Source organism: Pongo pygmaeus, chromosome 20, assembly GCF_028885625.2.
Source record: "Pongo pygmaeus isolate AG05252 chromosome 20, NHGRI_mPonPyg2-v2.0_pri, whole genome shotgun sequence".
Taxonomy (NCBI): Eukaryota; Metazoa; Chordata; class Mammalia; order Primates; family Hominidae; genus Pongo; species Pongo pygmaeus.
The window spans coordinates 1,223,657-1,240,298 of NC_072393.2; the positions used below are offsets into that span (position 1 = coordinate 1,223,657).

The window sequence follows — 16,642 nt, forward strand, 5'->3', positions numbered from 1 at the left end:
TTTTTTTTTTTTGAGACAGATTATTGGTCTCTTGCCAGGCTGGAGTGCAGTGGCGTGATCTCGGCTCACTGCAACCTCTACCTCTCGTCTTCAAGCAGTGCTCGTGCCTCAGCCTCCCGGGTGGCTAGGATTACAGGTGCTCGCCACCACACCCAGCTAATTTTTGTATTTTTAAGAGAGAGAGGGTTTTACCATGTTGGCCAGGATGGTCTCGATCTCCTGACCTCAGGTGATCCGCCCCACTTGGCCTCCCAAAGTACTGGGATTACAGGTGTGATCCACTTTGCCTGGACTACTTTTTTTTTTTTTTCACTCCATCTCAAAAAAATAAAAATAATTTATTTTTAGTCTCTCTCATGCAATCTTTGGGATATACTTATACCAAAAATTAGTCTTTCCAAGATCCAAACCTAACCAGATGCGTTTACTTTTACCTGCCACATCTGGCTTCCCCATCCTTGTGTGGGCAGGGGAGGGTGGGGGGTGGCCCAGGCTAACCCGCCCTGTGCCTGCAGGCAGGTGCTCCGGGATCACAACTGTCTGCAGACGCTGCTGCAGCATCTGACTTCGCACAGCCTGACCATAGTGAGCAACGCGTGCGGCACGCTCTGGAACCTGTCGGCCCGCAGTGCCCGTGACCAGGAGCTGCTGTGGGACCTGGGCGCCGTGGGCATGCTGCGTAATCTGGTGCACTCCAAGCACAAGATGATCGCCATGGGCAGCGCCGCCGCCCTGCGCAACCTGCTGGCCCATCGGCCCGCCAAGCACCAGGCGGCCGCCACCGCCGTGTCCCCAGGCAGCTGCGTGCCCAGCCTGTACGTGCGCAAGCAGCGGGCTCTGGAGGCCGAGCTGGACGCACGGCACCTCGCGCAGGCGCTGGAGCACCTGGAGAAGCAGGGCCCGCCGGCAGCCGAGGCCGCCACTAAGAAGCCGCTGCCGCCCCTGCGACACCTGGACGGCCTGGCCCAAGACTATGCTTCCGATTCGGGCTGCTTTGACGACGACGATGCACCGTCATCCCTGGCTGCGGCCGCGGCCACCGGGGAGCCAGCCAGCCCTGCCGCGCTGTCCCTCTTCCTGGGCAGCCCCTTCCTGCAGGGGCAAGCTCTGGCTCGCACCCTGCCCACCCGCCGAGGCGGCAAGGAGGCGGAGAAGGACACCAGTGGGGAGGCAGCCGTGGCGGCCAAGGCCAAGGCCAAGCTGGCGCTTGCAGTGGCGCGCATCGACCAGCTGGTGGAGGACATCTCCGCCCTGCACACCTCGTCCGACGATAGCTTCAGCCTCAGCTCTGGAGACCCGGGGCAGGAGGCGCCACGGGAGGGCCGCGCCCAGTCTTGCTCGCCATGCCGCGGCCCAGAGGGCGGGCGGCGAGAGGCAGGAAGCCGGGCGCACCCGCTGCTGCGGCTCAAGGCGGCCAACGCCAGCCTCTCCAACGACAGCCTCAACAGCGGCAGTGCCAGCGACGGGTACTGCCCACGCGAACATATGCTGCCCTGCCCGCTGGCCGCACTGGCTTCGCGCCGCGAGGACCCCAGGTGTGGGCAGCCTCGGCCCAGCCGGCTTGACCTTGACCTGCCGGGCGGCCAGGCCGAGCCCCCGGCCCGCGAGGCCACATCCGCCGACGCCCGCGTGCGCACCATCAAGCTGTCGCCTACCTATCAGCACGTGCCACTGCTCGAGGGTGCCTCAAGGGCGGGTGCAGAGCTCCTCGCGGGGCCTGGAACCTCTCCAGGGGCCCGGAAGCAGGCCTGGCTGCCGGCCGACCACCTGAGCAAGGTTCCCGAGAAGCTGGCGGCCGCCCCGCTGTCCGTGGCCAGCAAGGCACTGCAGAAACTGGTGGCGCAAGAGGGGCCGCTCTCGCTGTCCCGATGCAGCTCCCTTTCCTCGCTGTCCTCGGCCGGCCGCCCAGGCCCCAGCGAGGGCGGTGACCTGGATGACAGTGACTCCTCCCTGGAGGGGCTGGAGGAGGCCGGCCCAGGCGAGGCTGAGCTGGACAGCGCGTGGCGGGCGCCCGGGGCCACCTCGCTGCCCGTAGCCATTCCGGCTCCCCGGCGTAACCGAGGCCGGGGCCTCGGGGTGGAAGACGCCACGCCGTCCAGCTCGTCGGAGAACTACGTGCAGGAGACACCGCTTGTGCTGAGCCGCTGCAGCTCTGTGAGCTCGCTGGGCAGCTTCGAGAGCCCGTCCATCGCCAGCTCCATCCCCAGTGACCCTTGCAGCGGGCAGGGCAGCGGCACCATCAGCCCTAGTGAACTGCCTGACAGCCCCGGGCAGACCATGCCTCCCAGCCGGAGCAAGACGCCGCCGCTGGCCCCCGCGCCACAGGGTCCCCCCGAGGCCAGCCAGTTCAGCCTGCAGTGGGAGAGCTACGTGAAGCGCTTCCTGGACATCGCCGACTGCCGGGAGCGCTGCCGGCTGCCATCTGAGTTGGACGCAGGCAGCGTGCGCTTTACGGTGGAGAAGCCAGACGAGAACTTCTCGTGCGCCTCCAGCCTCAGCGCGCTGGCCTTACACGAGCACTACGTGCAGCAGGACGTGGAGCTGCGGCTGCTGCCCTCGGCCTGCCCGGAGCGCGGCGGGGGCGCTGGGGGCGCCGGCCTCCACTTTGCAGGGCACCGGCGGCGGGAGGAGGGGCCGGCGCCCACGGGTTCTCGCCCCCGCGGCGCCGCGGACCAGGAGCTGGAACTGCTGCGGGAGTGCCTGGGAGCCGCCGTGCCTGCCCGGCTGCGCAAGGTGGCCTCCGCGCTGGTGCCAGGTCGCCGCGCACTCCCCGTGCCCGTCTACATGTTGGTGCCGGCCCCGGCCCCGGCCCCGGCCCAGGAGGACGACTCCTGCACTGACTCCGCGGAGGGCACGCCGGTCAACTTCTCCAGCGCCGCCTCGCTCAGCGACGAGACGCTGCAGGGACCCCCCAGGGACCAGCCCGGGGGACCAGCGGGTAGGCAAAGATCCACCGGCCGCCCCACCTCTGCCAGGCAGGCCATGGGGCACCGGCACAAGGCGGGAGGCGCCGGCCGCAGCACAGAGCAGTCTCGGGGCGCGGGCAAGAACCCAGCAGGGCTGGAGCTGCCCCTGGGCCGGTCTCCGAGCGCCCCCGCAGACAAGGACGGCTCAAAGCCCGGCCGGACTCGCGGGGACGGGGCGCTCCAGTCGCTGTGCCTCACGACGCCCACCGAGGAGGCCGTGTACTGCTTCTACGGCAACGACTCGGACGAGGAGCCCCCGGCGGCCGCGCCCACGCCCACCCACCGGCGCACATCGGCCATCCCCCGCGCTTTTACGCGGGAGCGCCCGCAGGGCCGGAAGGAGGCCCCTGCCCCATCCAAGGCCGCACCAGCCGCCCCGCCGCCCGCCTGGACCCAGCCCAGCCTCATTGCTGACGAGACCCCGCCCTGCTACTCCCTGAGCTCCTCCGCCAGCTCCCTCAGCGAGCCCGAGCCCTCAGAGCCGCCGGCCGTCCATCCACGAGGCCGGGAGCCCGCGGTCACCAAGGACCCAGGCCCAGGAGGCGGACGCGACAGCTCACCCAGTCCGCGGGCCGCGGAGGAGCTTCTGCAGCGGTGCATCAGCTCGGCCCTGCCCAGGCGCCGGCCCCCCGTGTCTGGCCTGCGGCGCCGCAAGCCCCGAGCCACCCGGCTGGATGAGCGGCCCGCGGAGGGGTCCCGGGAACGCGGCGAGGAGGCAGCGGGCTCGGACCGGGCCTCCGACCTGGATAGCGTGGAGTGGCGCGCCATCCAGGAGGGCGCCAATTCAATCGTCACGTGGCTGCACCAGGCAGCAGCTGCCACGCGGGAGGCCTCCTCCGAGTCCGACTCCATCCTGTCCTTCGTATCCGGGCTGTCGGTGGGGTCCACCCTACAGCCCCCCAAGCACAGGAAGGGACGACAGGCGGAGGGAGAAATGGGCAGTGCTCGGCGGCCAGAGAAAAGGGGCGCAACCTCAGCCAAGACCAGCGGGAGCCCCCGTTCCCCTGCAGGCCCCCAGAAGCCACGTGGCACACAGAAGACCACGCCCGGGGTGCCAGCTGTGCTTCGGGGACGAACAGTGATCTACGTGCCCAGCCCGGCACCCCGTGCCCAGCCCAAAGGGACCCCCGGCCCCCGCGCCACACCGCGGAAGGTGGCGCCCCCTTGCCTGGCACAGCCCGCGGCTCCAGCCAAAGTCCCCAGCCCCGGACAGCAGCGGTCGCGGAGCCTACACCGGCCTGGCAAGACCTCGGAGCTGGCGACGCTGAGCCAGCCCCCCAGAAGCGCCACACCGCCCGCCCGCCTCGCCAAGACCCCCTCCTCCAGCTCCTCCCAGACCTCGCCCGCCTCCCAGCCCCTGCCCAGAAAGCGCCCCCCGGTCACCCAGGCTGCAGGGCCCCTGCCCGGCCCCGGGGCCTCCCCGGTGCCCAAGACGCCGGCGCGCACCCTTCTGGCGAAGCAGCACAAGACGCAGAGATCGCCCGTGCGGATCCCGTTCATGCAGAGGCCGGCCCGGCGTGGGCCGCCACCGCTGGCTCGGGCAGTCCCGGAGTCGGGCCCCAGGGGCCGGGCGGGGACCGAGGCGGGCCCGGGGGCGCGCGGGGGCCGCCTGGGCCTGGTGCGTGTGGCCTCAGCCCTCTCCAGCGGCAGCGAGTCCTCCGACCGCTCGGGCTTCCGGCGACAGCTGACCTTCATCAAGGAGTCGCCGGGCTTGCGGCGCCGCCGCTCCGAGCTGTCCTCGGCCGAGTCCGCGGCCTCTGCGCCCCAGGGCGCCCCGCCCCGCCGCGGCCGGCCCGCGCTGCCCGCCGTCTTCCTCTGCTCCTCACGCTGCGAAGAGCTCCGAGCGGCACCCCGGCAGGCCCCGGCCCCGGCCCCGGCCCGGCAGCGGCCCCCCGCGGCCCGACCCGGCCCTGGCGAGCGCCCTGCCCGGCGCACCAGCTCCGAGAGCCCGTCCCGCCTGCCCGTGCGCGCGCCCGCCGCCCGGCCGGAGACTGTCAAGCGCTACGCGTCGCTGCCGCACATCAGCGTGGCCCGCAGGCCCGACGGCGCCGTCCCCGCGGCCCCTGCCCCAGCCGACGCCGCGCGCCGCAGCAGCGACGGGGAGCCCCGGCCGCTCCCCAGGGTGGCCGCGCCGGGCACGACGTGGCGGCGCATCCGAGATGAGGACGTGCCCCATATCCTGCGCAGCACGCTGCCCGCCACGGCCCTGCCACTGCGGGGCTCCATGCCCGAGGACGCCCTGGCCGGGCCCGCGCCGCGCAAGACCAGCGACGCCGTGGTCCAGACCGAGGAGGTCGCCGCCCCCAAGACCAACTCCAGCACGTCCCCGAGCCTGGAGATCAGGGAGCCCCCCGGGGCCCCCGTCGGCGGCCAGCTCTCCCTTCTCGGCAGCGACGTGGACGGTCCCAGCCTCGCCAAGGCTCCCATCTCCGCACCCTTCGTGCACGAGGGCCTGGGGGTCGCCGTGGGGGGCTTCCCCGCCAGCCGGCACGGCTCCCCCAGCCGCTCGGCCCGAGTACCCCCCTTCAACTATGTGCCCAGCCCCATGGTGGTCGCAGCCACCACCGACTCGGCCGCGGAGAAAGCCCCGGCCACTGCCTCCGCCACCCTCCTGGAATAGTGGCCTAGGCCGGCCTTCTGGAACGTTCTCTCCCGGCCTTGCGGCCCGGTCTGGCTGCCCCATGGGCCTGCGCTGTAGATGTCCCCCGTAGGTCGCCCCAGGGCCTCTGCCCACCCGAGCCCCACCCCAGGGCCTCTGCCCACCCGAGCCCCTCAGAACCCCCACCCAGCGCACGGCGACCTCGCGCCTCACCGGAAGACCTTGCCTCTGTGCCGCGGGGGTCCAGGAGGAAACGGGGTGGCCGCTGGGCCTCAAGTCCCGACCTTGGAGCCCTGGCAAGGGCGCCCTGGCCCAGCCCTGAGCCGTTGTCGGAAGCCGTTGCTTGACCCCGGGCGAGGGAGGCGGTAGCCTTCGGGTCCGGGTCTGGGTCCGCTGCTTCGCAGGGGCAGCGCTGGGGAGGTGACGGCGCCCGCTGCAGGTGGGGCGAGGCTGGGGGAGGGCGGCGCCGCGGCGGGCCTGCCAGCTGGGGGCCTCCGCGGCGCGCAGGGGCGAAGCCTGTAATCACTGCAGCCGCTGGTAATTCGCTAATGAGGGCTTTGCAGGGTTTGTTTTCATTCTCAGCCCCAGCTGTGGGAGTGCGGGTGGGGGTGTGACCGAGCCCCGGCAGGAAGCCCCGCCCAGACGGTGTTCGGGGAACCCGGAGCCCAGGCGCTCCGGCGGAGCCCAAAAGGGTGGGCGTGGGAGGGGCAGAGGCCAACGGATCCCCCTGCCTGCTGCACCCCTTGGCGGAAGACTGGAAGGCAGAGGGCTGCGTACGATGGGACCCTGGTGCAGACGCCGGGCCGGCTGACATTTGGACCCTATCCCAGAGGAGACGCTGTGTACCAGCTGGGGCGACCCCAAGGGTCGCAGGAGTCAGTATCGGCCCGGCCCAGCGGCGGCGGGCGAGGCCAATGGAAAGGAGACTGAGGGGAGTCCCGGCAGTGAGCCCGAGGCCCTGGGACCTGGAGCCCGCGCTGGCCTCTCCCCAGCGGAGCCTGCACCTTACGGAGACCATCACATGTGGGCGTGGTCAGTGCCCAGGACTGCACCGCTGCTCATCTTGTCCCATTTCAATTCCCTTCTGGTTTATGATGCATAAAGCGCTAGGCCCTAGAACTCCAGAAACAGCACAGCTGGGGCGGGGACCCAGACTTGCCCTCCACCCGAGGCTCTGGGACAAGGCGGGAGGTCCGGGGTCCTTCCGGCAGGTGAACGCAGGGCTGCAGAGTATTTGGTGCCAGATGAGGTGAAAGCTGATAGAAGGGCCTGAGGGGCTCGGCTGCCTCATCCCCTGGCAGGGGAGGCTGGGAGCTGGGCCTCCTGCGTGGGGTGGGACTCGCAGGGGCCGGGTCTCTGTGACTGGGGCAACGCCTCATCCTGCAGAGGGAGCTGACGACCTCTTTTCTGCAGAATCCTAGCTCGAGCAGGCGCTGCCTTCACCCACGGATCTGCCCAGGCCGAAGGCACACGCTCAATGCCCCACGTGCCTTCTCCAGGAGGAACAAAGCAGGGTTTGAGGGTTGGGTGGATGGAGCTCAGAAGGAAACCCCAGCCCCACCACGGATGACACCATCCCTCCCGTGCCGTCCCCAGCATGGGCAAGGCAAGCCGTTCTGGCAGAAGGAGCTGTCCTCAACTCAGGGCCGTTGTGAGCAAAGCTGACTCCAGCCCCCACCCCAGTTAACACTGCTGCTTCTCTGAATGCATGTCACGCTGCACCCCATGCTCTGGGCCCACACCCTGCAGGATGAGGAGCTCCAGGCAGGACGTCCGTAAGTCACCGAGGTGCACCACCCGACAGGTGCTGGAGGCGCCCAACGCTCCCTCCTAGGACCTCGTAGCCAGGCAAGGCTGTCAGGTTATTTTGGGGGAAGAGGGGGTCATGGATGGCTGAGCAGAGAGCGGGGAGAATGCAGGCTGAGTGGGGCGACCTCCTGCCTGCCAGGAGCCCCCTTTCAGGACACAGCGGGGGTCTCACACTTGCTGTCCCCATCCACGGCCCGAGGGGGAACCTGGTGGTCTCTTCTGAGCTTTTGGACTTGGGGATGCCAAACACGTGCTCACCCTCACACTCACCCCGGCCCACTGCGCCCCTAATCGCCAAAGGGTAGGGAAACGGCGAAGCCAGCCACCAGGTTGCTGGTGACAGGGCCAGGGTTGTGCAGGTAGGAGGTGCGGCACTGCCTTCCACGCATGTAAGTCTCTGGGCGGCGCCCTCCCAGCTCCCTGCCTCTGTTTCCCCATGTGGGCCGTGGGGAACTCCCAGAGCTACCTCTTGGAGGAGCGTGGTGGCAGCGATGATGGGGAGACGCCTGGTGCTGCTCACAGAACTTGGGTCTGGCCGGCTCCTGCCTGTGCCACCTTGCCCAGCAGCAGGGAGTGCAACATGGCTGCCAGCCCCGCCTCCCACCCCCACCCCCACCCTGAGTCCTGAGCTCACTTTCGCCTTCTCCATCCCCTGCCTCGGGGGCCACAGCCACACCTCACCGCCCAGTCCAGCTGTCTCCAGAAGGGGACAGGCAGTCCGCGGTCTCTGGACAATCAACTCAAGGTACGCCCGCTGCAAGGCCTCCCTCCCACTGCAGCCCCTGCCTGGCCACCTGGCCTCTCTGCACCAGGGCGACAAGGGGTCCTCGTCTGCCCCCCGATGCTCCAGGGCCAGTCCTAAAGAACTGAGGGTCTGAAGACGCAGGGAGGGTGGAGGTGTCTTGAGGCTGATGGACAGTGACCGCCACTGGCCCCCAACATGACCACACGTGGGTGCTGAACTCGGGGTGCCATGCCCACCGGCGTGGTCCTCCCGAGCTCTGACAGCATTACCTCACCCCGCCCCATCTGTTGCCCCGGTCCAGCCCCGACGGCACGCGCCTGGTCTGTCTGATTACCCTAGCCGCCACCCCACGTTTCTGTACCGGGTCTCTGCAGTGTTAAACGGACGTGTAAATAGTGGTAAATAGTGACAGCCTGTCCTTCCCTAAATGTAAAGCCATCTGTCCGGCATAAGGACGACACCGTCAGCTGTCCGACTCTCGCGCACATTTAATAAACCGAGCTGTTGAATTGCCTGCCGCCATCACCCGTTCCTCAAATGGGCTGTGGGCGGGCAGGTTCATCGGTCTACGTGCTGCCGCAGAATTTGAGACCCCCCAGGTTAGGTCCCTGGAAGCAGAGCCAGAAAGCAGAAACTGGGGGCACAGGGTTTACTTGCAGGCACCCCACCCAGATGGGGAGGGGAGGCGCTGGGTGAGGCCAGGAGTCTCCCCCTGGTCCCAAGGGAGGGCAGGCTCCAGTGGGTGCACAGCACCCCAGACAAGGGGTCCAACCTGGGCGTCGGTACCTGGGCCAGTTATTATGGCAGGCCCCAGTGTGGGGCAGGGGGCACCCATGAGCCACTAGGAGCTGCGGCCGGTGCAACAGCAGGGATGGGGCAGCCACAGCACCCACTACCGGGGAGAGTCAATGGCGGACAGGGGCTGTGGGAGCTGGGACGGCCCCACGTCAAAGCCACTTCAGGGAGCACAGCCCTGGCCCAGCGGGGGGACAAGGAAAGCTTCGACTGCAAGCAGCACAGAAGTGCAGGGCGGGAAGGGATGGCAGGAGCTGGCCCCTCCCCATCTTCCACCCTGGGGCCCTCCCGGGACCTCCCTCGGCCAGGTAAGCAGCTTCAGAAGTGTGACCAGTGAGAAGTCCCTAGGGCCCAGGCGGGGCTAGCCAAGTCCCAGTTTCTGGATGAGGCGCCTCCCAGGCTGTGTGTGGCAGCCCCCCTTTCTTCAGGGAATAAGAAACATCTTCCACATTCAAGAAACAAAGCTGGCTGTGGGTGTGGAGAGAGGGCGAGGCAGCCCCAGGTCTCTAGGTCAGACGGACGGCCCCTGCGTGCGGTGCCCAGCAGGACTGAGCAGGGTTCCCGGGGTCACCGGTACCCATCCCTTCCCAGCTTCCCAGGCCCCGGGACGGAGCCGCTCACAGAGGCACCATTCAGACGGCCAGACACACACAAAAGCGCACACACAAAAGTGTTTATGTGCAGGGCCCGGCCTCTGGGCCGCCTTGCCCAGGTTTCCACTCAAGTTGCTACTTAGGATGAAAAGCCTTTGGCAAGACCCTCCGCTGCACTAACGCCCCTTCCCCCAGGGCCAGAACCCGCAGGGAAGCAGGCCCAGGACCTGCTCCAGCCGGCAGGGTGGTTATGAGACCCAGGACACCCTGGACTCCTGGCCAGTGACTCACAGCAGTCCTCCAGCAAGGGCAGTGGCTGGGAGACACCCGTGCCGTGGAGCTGGGCCCAGCCTGGCCGCGTCTCAGGGCTGCTTCTCTTGGGTGACCCCAGCGGCCCCGGGTCGTTGTGAAGATCAACATGGCTCGTGGGAGGAGCCCGGAGCCCAGAAGGAAGTGGGGTCACGGGCTCATGCTGGCCCTCGGGCTGCTCTGACATTGGGTGGGTACCCGCTGGATGGAATCACAGTTAACACCTCGATCCCCACACTCCGGGGGAGGAAGGAGGTGGCGCCTGCTCCCAGGGGCCCCACTGCAGAGCACGGCCACTGTGTGCCGAGGACAGAATCACAGTACAGCAGTTATGTCCCTATCCTCTTCCAGAACCCCAGTGGGCCCTCAGGTCACGCAGGACGGAGCCAGCTGGGTGGGTCCCGCCAACTTGGCATGAATGGGACGATGGATGAACCGCAGCCCCAGCATCAGGAGGGGCGCCTGTGTCAGACACCCACGTGGTCTGGGATCCCGTGAATGCCAGACTGGGGCTGACGGACCCCCAGGGAAAGCTCGGGCGCAGGCCACCTTGTGCGCTGCCCAGGCCTGCGGGCCCCGAGAGGTCAGCCTGAGGAGGCAGCCTCGGCCGCTGGTAGCGCTGCTTGCTTCATCTGGGCCACCTCCTGCTCCAGGTCCTCTCCGGCTCGCCGCAGGAGCTCACACCTCTGCCTCAGCGTGTCGCCCGCCTGCCGCAGCCGCTGGTTGGCAGCCACGTAGGCCCGGCTTTGCTGGTAGAGCTGCTCTCCCGGGGCCTCCGCATCCTCCATCATCCTGAAGGGAACTGGGGGGTCTGAGATAGGACACAGCAGCATCACTGCCTGCTGACCACCCCATCCTCCTGGGCACCTTTCACTACTGCCCCCAAAGGGCAGGGTTCCCTGCAGTCCCCGAGTGAGCTGCTGGCCGGGGTCTTCTTAACATGACGAAAGCGGGCTGGTGTGGTGGCTCACACCTGTAATCCTGCACTTTGGGAGGCCGAGGCGGGAGGAACACTTGAGCCCAAGAGTTAGAGACCAGCCTGGACAACATAGTGACACCCCCATCTCTACCAAAAAATACAAATACAAAAATTACCTGGGTGTGGTAGCACGTACCTGTGGTCCCTACTTCTCTGGAGGCAGAGGTGGGAGGATTGCTTGAGCCTGGGAGGCCGAGGCCGCAATAAGCTATGATCGTGCCACGGCACTCCAGCCTGGGTGACAGAATGAGACCCTGTCTCAAAAATAAATAAATAAATAAATAAACAAATATCAAATAATGGAGGCATCCTCGTCCATCAGCTGGGAGAGGCACAGCGGCTGGGTGGCAGGAGGGGCTTCCAGCTCTAGGCTACCCGCCTTAGCAAAGCGTGTGACCAGGGGGATCGGGTCACAGAAAGATCTCGAGCCTGGCCAGCAGTGGCCCTCCTAGGGGCGGGGCTTCCATTCCTGCAAAAGCCGTGCACCCACCCGGATGGGCTCCACGGAGCCGGCCTGGCTCTCATTCCTGCTGTCTCTGGAAGCCAGAGACGCAACAAGCCCACCACCGAAAACCTCTCCAGGGGCCGCGAAACCTCCTGGAGCCCACACTGAGGGAGGCAGGGGTGGCGAAGGTGAGAGGTGGGCACTGATGTCCTGGTGACTCCTACATACAGCAGAAACTACATATGGCTCCCTGCTCCCCCAGGTGTGCAAGCCCAGTGCAGCAGGGCTGAAGCAGCACCGACTTCAGGGTCACTCAGAGAAGCCTCAGAGGCCCATCGGTTCTGGCCTGCCCCTCGGCAGTGTGGTCTCCCACGGACGAAGGCTCCACGTGCCGCACAAGCCTGGGCTGATCAAATCACCTCTGTCACCACCTGCTTTAGTAACAGGGTAGGAAAGGCCAGGCAGTGCCTGGATGAAGGCACAGGAGGCCCCCTACCTTCTGTGAGCACCCCCCCTCCCTCGCACAGCGTGCCTCAGTTTCGCCACACTCAACGGCCATGGACCTGAGCCCGTGATGCTCAAACCACGGCCCCAGCACCCTCAGATGACCGAACTGCATGCTGGGAATAAACCCAACTCATGCACCGTGACCGGTACCGGCCCACAGAGCCTTCCAGATGATGCGCACACCTCCCACCGATGCTGGTCCACACCAGCCACCACCCATGTGCGGCTCCTGGGCACTTAAAATATGTCTAAATGGAAAAAGCAACTCAATTTTTCTTTCCCTTCTTCTTTTTCAGAGACAGGGTCTCACTCTGTCACTCAGGCTGGAACCTCCAAATCCTGGGCGCAAGCAACCCTCCTGCCTCAGCCTCCTGAGTAGCTAAGACCACAGGTGCATGCCACCACACCCAGCTAGTTTGTGTATTTTTGGTAGAGATGGGTTTCACTATGTTGCCCAGGCTGGTCTTGAACTCCTGGCCTCAAGTCATCCTCCTGCCTCAGCCTCCCAAAGTGCTGGGATTACAGGCATGAGCCACTGCACCTGGACCCAGAATTTTCTAATATTACTTTTTAAAAATGTTCCCATAGAAATTCGCAGTTTCTATCATTCCACGACTCATTTTCTTTTTTCTTTTTTTTTGGTTTGAGATGGAGTCTCGCTCTGTCGCCCAGGCTGGAGTGCAGTAGTGTGATCTCAGCTCACTGCAACCTCCGCCTCCTGGGTTCAAGCAATTCTCCTGCCTCAGCCTCCCAAGTAGCAGGGATTACAGGCATGTGCCACCGTGCCCGGCTAATTTTTTTGTATTTTCAGTAGAGACGGGGTTTCACCATGTTGGCCAGGGTGGCCTTGAACTCCTGACCTCAAATGATCCGCCCACCTCAGCCACCCAAAGTGCTGGGATTATAGGTGAGGCACCTCGCCTGGCCTATTCATCTTCATTTAATGTTTCCCACCACTCCCAGAACAGCCTGGGGCGGGCATTCTTGTTTCTTTTGTTCACTTGTCCATTAACAGTGCTCTAACCGCAGAGCCCAGTACAAATGAAGTGCTCAAGAAAAGGCTTGTTGATTGAACGAATGAGCCTCATCCAGAACACAAAATTCACCCAACTGCACTGCCGAACGCTTTGGTCTCTGACTAGCTTCCACCTCGTAAATCAGGAGTGGACAAGCTTTCCTGCCAAAGGCTGGAGTCTCTACTCCCACTATTCACCTCTGCCCTTCTGGCGTGAGAGCAGCCACGAACCATATGTGAAATCACTTGGCTGTGTGTCGTAAACCTGTACTTACCAACACTGAAATCTGAATTTCATACCTCTTTCAGGTGTCAGAAATGTTCTTTTTCACCCACCCCCATTTAAAAATGTGAAGCCCATTCACAGCTCCCAGACCTTACAAAAACAGCCAGGGGCAGGGTTTGGCAGGCCCTAGCTTACCACCTCTGTTTTACTTTATTTATTTATATTAATTAATTATTATTATATTATTGAGACAGAGTCTCACTGTGGTCCAGGCTGGAGTGCAGTGGCGTGATCTCAGCTCACTGCAACCTCCGCCTCCCAGGTTCAAGTGATTCTCCTGCTTCAGTCTCCTGAGTGGCTGGGATTACAGGCCCACGCCACCACACCCGGCTAATTTTTGTATTTTTAGTAGAGACAAGGTTCCACCATGTTGGCTGATGTCGAACCTCTGACCTCAAGTGATCCACCCACCTCGGCCTCCCAAAGTGCTGGGATTATAGGCGTGAGCCACTGCGCCGGCCACTTATTTATTTTTGAGACAGAGTCTGGCTGTGTTGCCCAGGCTGGATCCTCCCACTTTAGCCTCCAAGAAGCTGGGGCTACAAGTGTCCACCACCACACCCGGTAATTTTTTTTTTTTTTTTTTTTTGAGACAGAGTCTTGCACTGTCACCTGGGCTGGAGTGCAGTCGTGCAATCTCAGCTCACTGCAAACGCTGCATCCTGGGTTCAAGCGATTCTCCTGCCTCAGCCTCTCGAGTAGCTGAGATTACAGGCGCCTTTCACTATCCCCTGCTAACTCTGTTTTTGTTTTTTGTTTTTTTTTTGCATTTTTAGCAGAGACGGGGTTTCACCATGTTGGCCAGGCTGGTCTCAAACTCCTGGGCTCAAGCGATCCTCCCGCCTCGTCCTCCGAAAGTGCTGGGCTTACAGGCCTGAACCACAGCGCCCGGCCTCCTCCCCTGTCAGAAGAACCCTCTGAAAATCGGTCCCACTCTACAGAGTAGAGGGAGGCTCGGAGAGGATACGGACTGTGCCCATGTTACTGGGGTTTCCAGGGCGTGGGGTCAGGAGTTAGGGGTGTGTTTCTCTCCCGTCCCCTTGCTGCCGGGGTCTCGGGTCCGCTTTTCCCCGGGACCGGGCTCCCCCTACCTTCCGAGGCCAGGATGGTGAACACTGGATCCTCTGCTGGCGCACCCCGCACATCCTCCAGGATCTGCTCCACCGTGGGGGGCGCTGGGCGGGTGGGCAGCAGCACGCGCTTCTTGGCCTTGGAACCCATCTCTGAAGGCGGGGAAGGGAGCGCTGACCCGGGCGTCCACCTCTCCGCCCTTGCCCGGGCTGCTCCTCCCGCCCAGCGAACTCGTACGCACCCGTCGCGGCCCCGCTCCCGGGGAAGCCCGCCCTGTCCCGTCCCTCTGGGCTCGCCCCGGGCCCTGACCCTCCCTCCGCCCAACAACACGGTGGCCAAGGCTTCAGGGTCTGGCTCAACCTCTGCCTCAGTTTCCCCGCGGTCACCTCAGTCGCCGCTCTCTTCCCACCTGGGCTCGGGACCCGAAACCCTAGCGTCGGCGATGCAGCCACTTCCGCTTCCGGTCGGAGCACCGCCCCGTCCCCGAACACGTAACACACACTTCCGGCCTCCTCTCGCGCCGGCCCGCCGCTCATCGCGGGGCTCCGCCCCGTCTTAAAGGGATAGTGCCCTTCAGACTCGGATCTCAGCCTCTCAAGCGAACCCGAGGCTGGACGCGCTGAGAGCGAGTTCGAGTCCGGGCTCCACTAGCTGGGTAGAAAAGCATCCGAGGCTCGTCTTTCTGAAAAGGGGGACACGCCACCAGGTGACACGCCACCTACGTGGCTGACGGGAGCACAAAGTTGCTGTCCACCTAAAGGAGGCTGGTGGTGCATGAGCACTCGGCGGCCGGGAAACAGAGGGGGCGGAGCGGTCCCGGTGCCTCCACTTCCGGCCAAGGCGGGTCCTCCCACCTCGGGGGCGGTGCTGGAGGTCACCTTTTCCCCTCCGCTGATGCCTGGGAAGGCAGAAAGAGCAGAGGGCCCTTTTCCTCTCAAGCGCTTTATTGAGATGCAGTTTACATACCATAAAGTTCTCCTGTTTATTTCGTTTTGTTTTGTTTTTTTAGAGACAGAGTCTCACTGTGTCGCTCAGGCGGGAGTACAGTGGCCCGATCTCAGCTCACTGCAGCCTCCGCCTCCCGAGTTCAAGCAACTCTCCTGCCTCAGCCTCCCGAGTAGCTGGGACTACAGGCGCCCGCCACCACGTCCGTCAAAATTTTTTTTGTATTTTAGTGGAGATGGGGCTTCACTGTGTTATCCGGGCTGGTGTCAAACTCCTGAGCTCAGGCAATCCGCCCACCTCAGCCTCCCAAAGCACTGCGATTACAGGCGTGAGCCACCGCGCCCGGCCAAATTCCCTTGTTTAAACTGTAAATTCAGCCTGGGGGCGGTGGCTCGTGCCTGTAATCCCAGCACTTTGGGAGGCCAAGGCAGGCAGATCGCTTGAAGCCAGTTTGAGACCAGCCTGGCCAACATGGTGAAACCCCGTCTCTACTAAAAATACAAAAATTAGGCTGGGCACGTTGGCTCACGCCTGTAATCCCAGCACTTTGGGAGGCCGAGGTGGGTGGATCACGAGGTCAGAAGATGGAGACCATCCTGGCTAACACGGTGAAACCCTGTCTCTACTAAAAACACACACACACACACACACACAAAATTAGCCGGGCGTGGTGGCGGTTGCCTGTAGTCCCAGCTACTTGGGAGGCTGAGGCGGGAGAATGGCGTGAACCCAAGAGGCAGAGCTTGCAGTGAGCCGAGATCGCGCCACTGCACTCCAGCCTGGGCGACAGAGCAAGACTCTGTCTCAAAAAAAAAGAAAAATTGTTGAGAGAGAAGGAAGGAAGGGACAGAGGGAGGGAAAAGGAAAGAAAGAGAAAGGAAAGAAGGAAGGAGAAGAAAAGGGAAGGAAGGAGAAAGAAAAAAATAAACGAAAAAGGAAATAGAAGGGAAGGAACGAAAGAGAAGAAAGGAAGGAAGAAAAGGGAGAGAAGAAAGGAAAGGAAGGAAAGAGAAGGAAGAACGGAAGGAAGGCGAGAGAGAAAGAAAAAAGAAAAAAGAAAGAGGAAGAAAGAAAAAGAAAGGAAAGAAAGAGAAAGAAAAGAAAGAAAGAAAAAAAGAAAGAGAGAGAAAGAAAGAGAGAGGAAAGGAAGGAAGGAAGGGGCCAGGTACGGTGGCTCAAGCCTGTAATCCCAGCACTTTGGGAGGCCAAGGTGGGCGGATCACGAGGTCAGGAGATCAAGACCATCCCGGCCAACATGGTGAAACCCATCTCTACTAAAAAAGGAAGGAAAGAAAAGGAAGGAAGGAAGGAAAGAGAAGGAAGAAAGGAAGGAAGGAAAGAAGGAAGGAAAGAGAAGGAAGGAAGTAAAGAAAAGGAAGGAAGGGAGGGAGGGAGGGAGGAAAGGGCCAGGCACAGTGGCTAATGCCTGTAATCCCAGCACTTTGGGAGGCCAAGGAGGGAAGATTGCTTGAGGCCAGGGTTCAAGGCTGCAGTGAGCTACAATTGCACCACTGTACTCTAGCCTGGTCAACGTAGGGAGACCCTGTCTCAAAACAAACAAGAAAAAAAAAAAAAGGA

General features: G+C 63.5%; 2 protein-coding genes across 9 annotated transcripts in view; one reads left to right on the forward strand and one right to left on the reverse strand.

Moving 5' to 3' along the window:
* Nucleotides 1-8,633, forward strand: part of APC2 (APC regulator of WNT signaling pathway 2) — a 27,776-nt gene extending 19,143 nt beyond the window's left edge. For all 6 annotated transcript variants that reach the window (XM_054465373.2, XM_054465371.2, XM_054465370.2 and 3 more), the window contains exon 15: nt 516-8,633. In XM_054465373.2, the coding sequence (XP_054321348.2) occupies nt 516-5,586 (5,071 nt within the window). In that variant the 3' untranslated portion in view covers nt 5,587-8,633. The remainder of the gene's footprint in view (nt 1-515) is intronic.
* On the reverse strand, nt 8,588-14,706 carry C20H19orf25 (chromosome 20 C19orf25 homolog). Of its 3 annotated transcripts, none has more exons than XM_054465377.2 (3): nt 14,529-14,706; nt 14,140-14,271; nt 8,588-10,627 (listed from the first exon to the last, which is right to left on the reverse strand). In XM_054465377.2, exons 1-3 carry the CDS (start codon nt 14,653-14,655, stop codon nt 10,401-10,403), a joined length of 486 nt encoding a protein of 161 aa, XP_054321352.2. In that variant the 5' UTR covers nt 14,656-14,706; the 3' UTR covers nt 8,588-10,400. The 3 variants fall into 3 exon arrangements, with proteins under 3 accessions (XP_054321352.2, XP_054321349.1, XP_054321350.1); XM_054465374.2 differs by having other exon boundaries at nt 14,506-14,658; XM_054465375.2 differs by having other exon boundaries at nt 14,480-14,575.
* Nucleotides 14,707-16,642: the final 1,936 nt, after the last annotated feature.

Bases quoted from the DNA above. Each gene is read 5' to 3' on its own strand.
- C20H19orf25 (XM_054465377.2), bottom strand. From the start codon at position 14,655: ATGAGCGGCGGGCCGGCGCGAGAGGAGGCCGGAAGTGTGTGTTACGTG. The intron at 14,272-14,528 runs GTGGGAAGAGAG...CCCCGCCTTCAG, and splicing joins GTTTCGGGTCCCGAGCCCAG to AGATGGGTTCCAAGGCCAAG. The intron at 10,628-14,139 runs GTAGGGGGAGCC...GTCCTATCTCAG, and splicing joins CACCATCCTGGCCTCGGAAG to ACCCCCCAGTTCCCTTCAGG.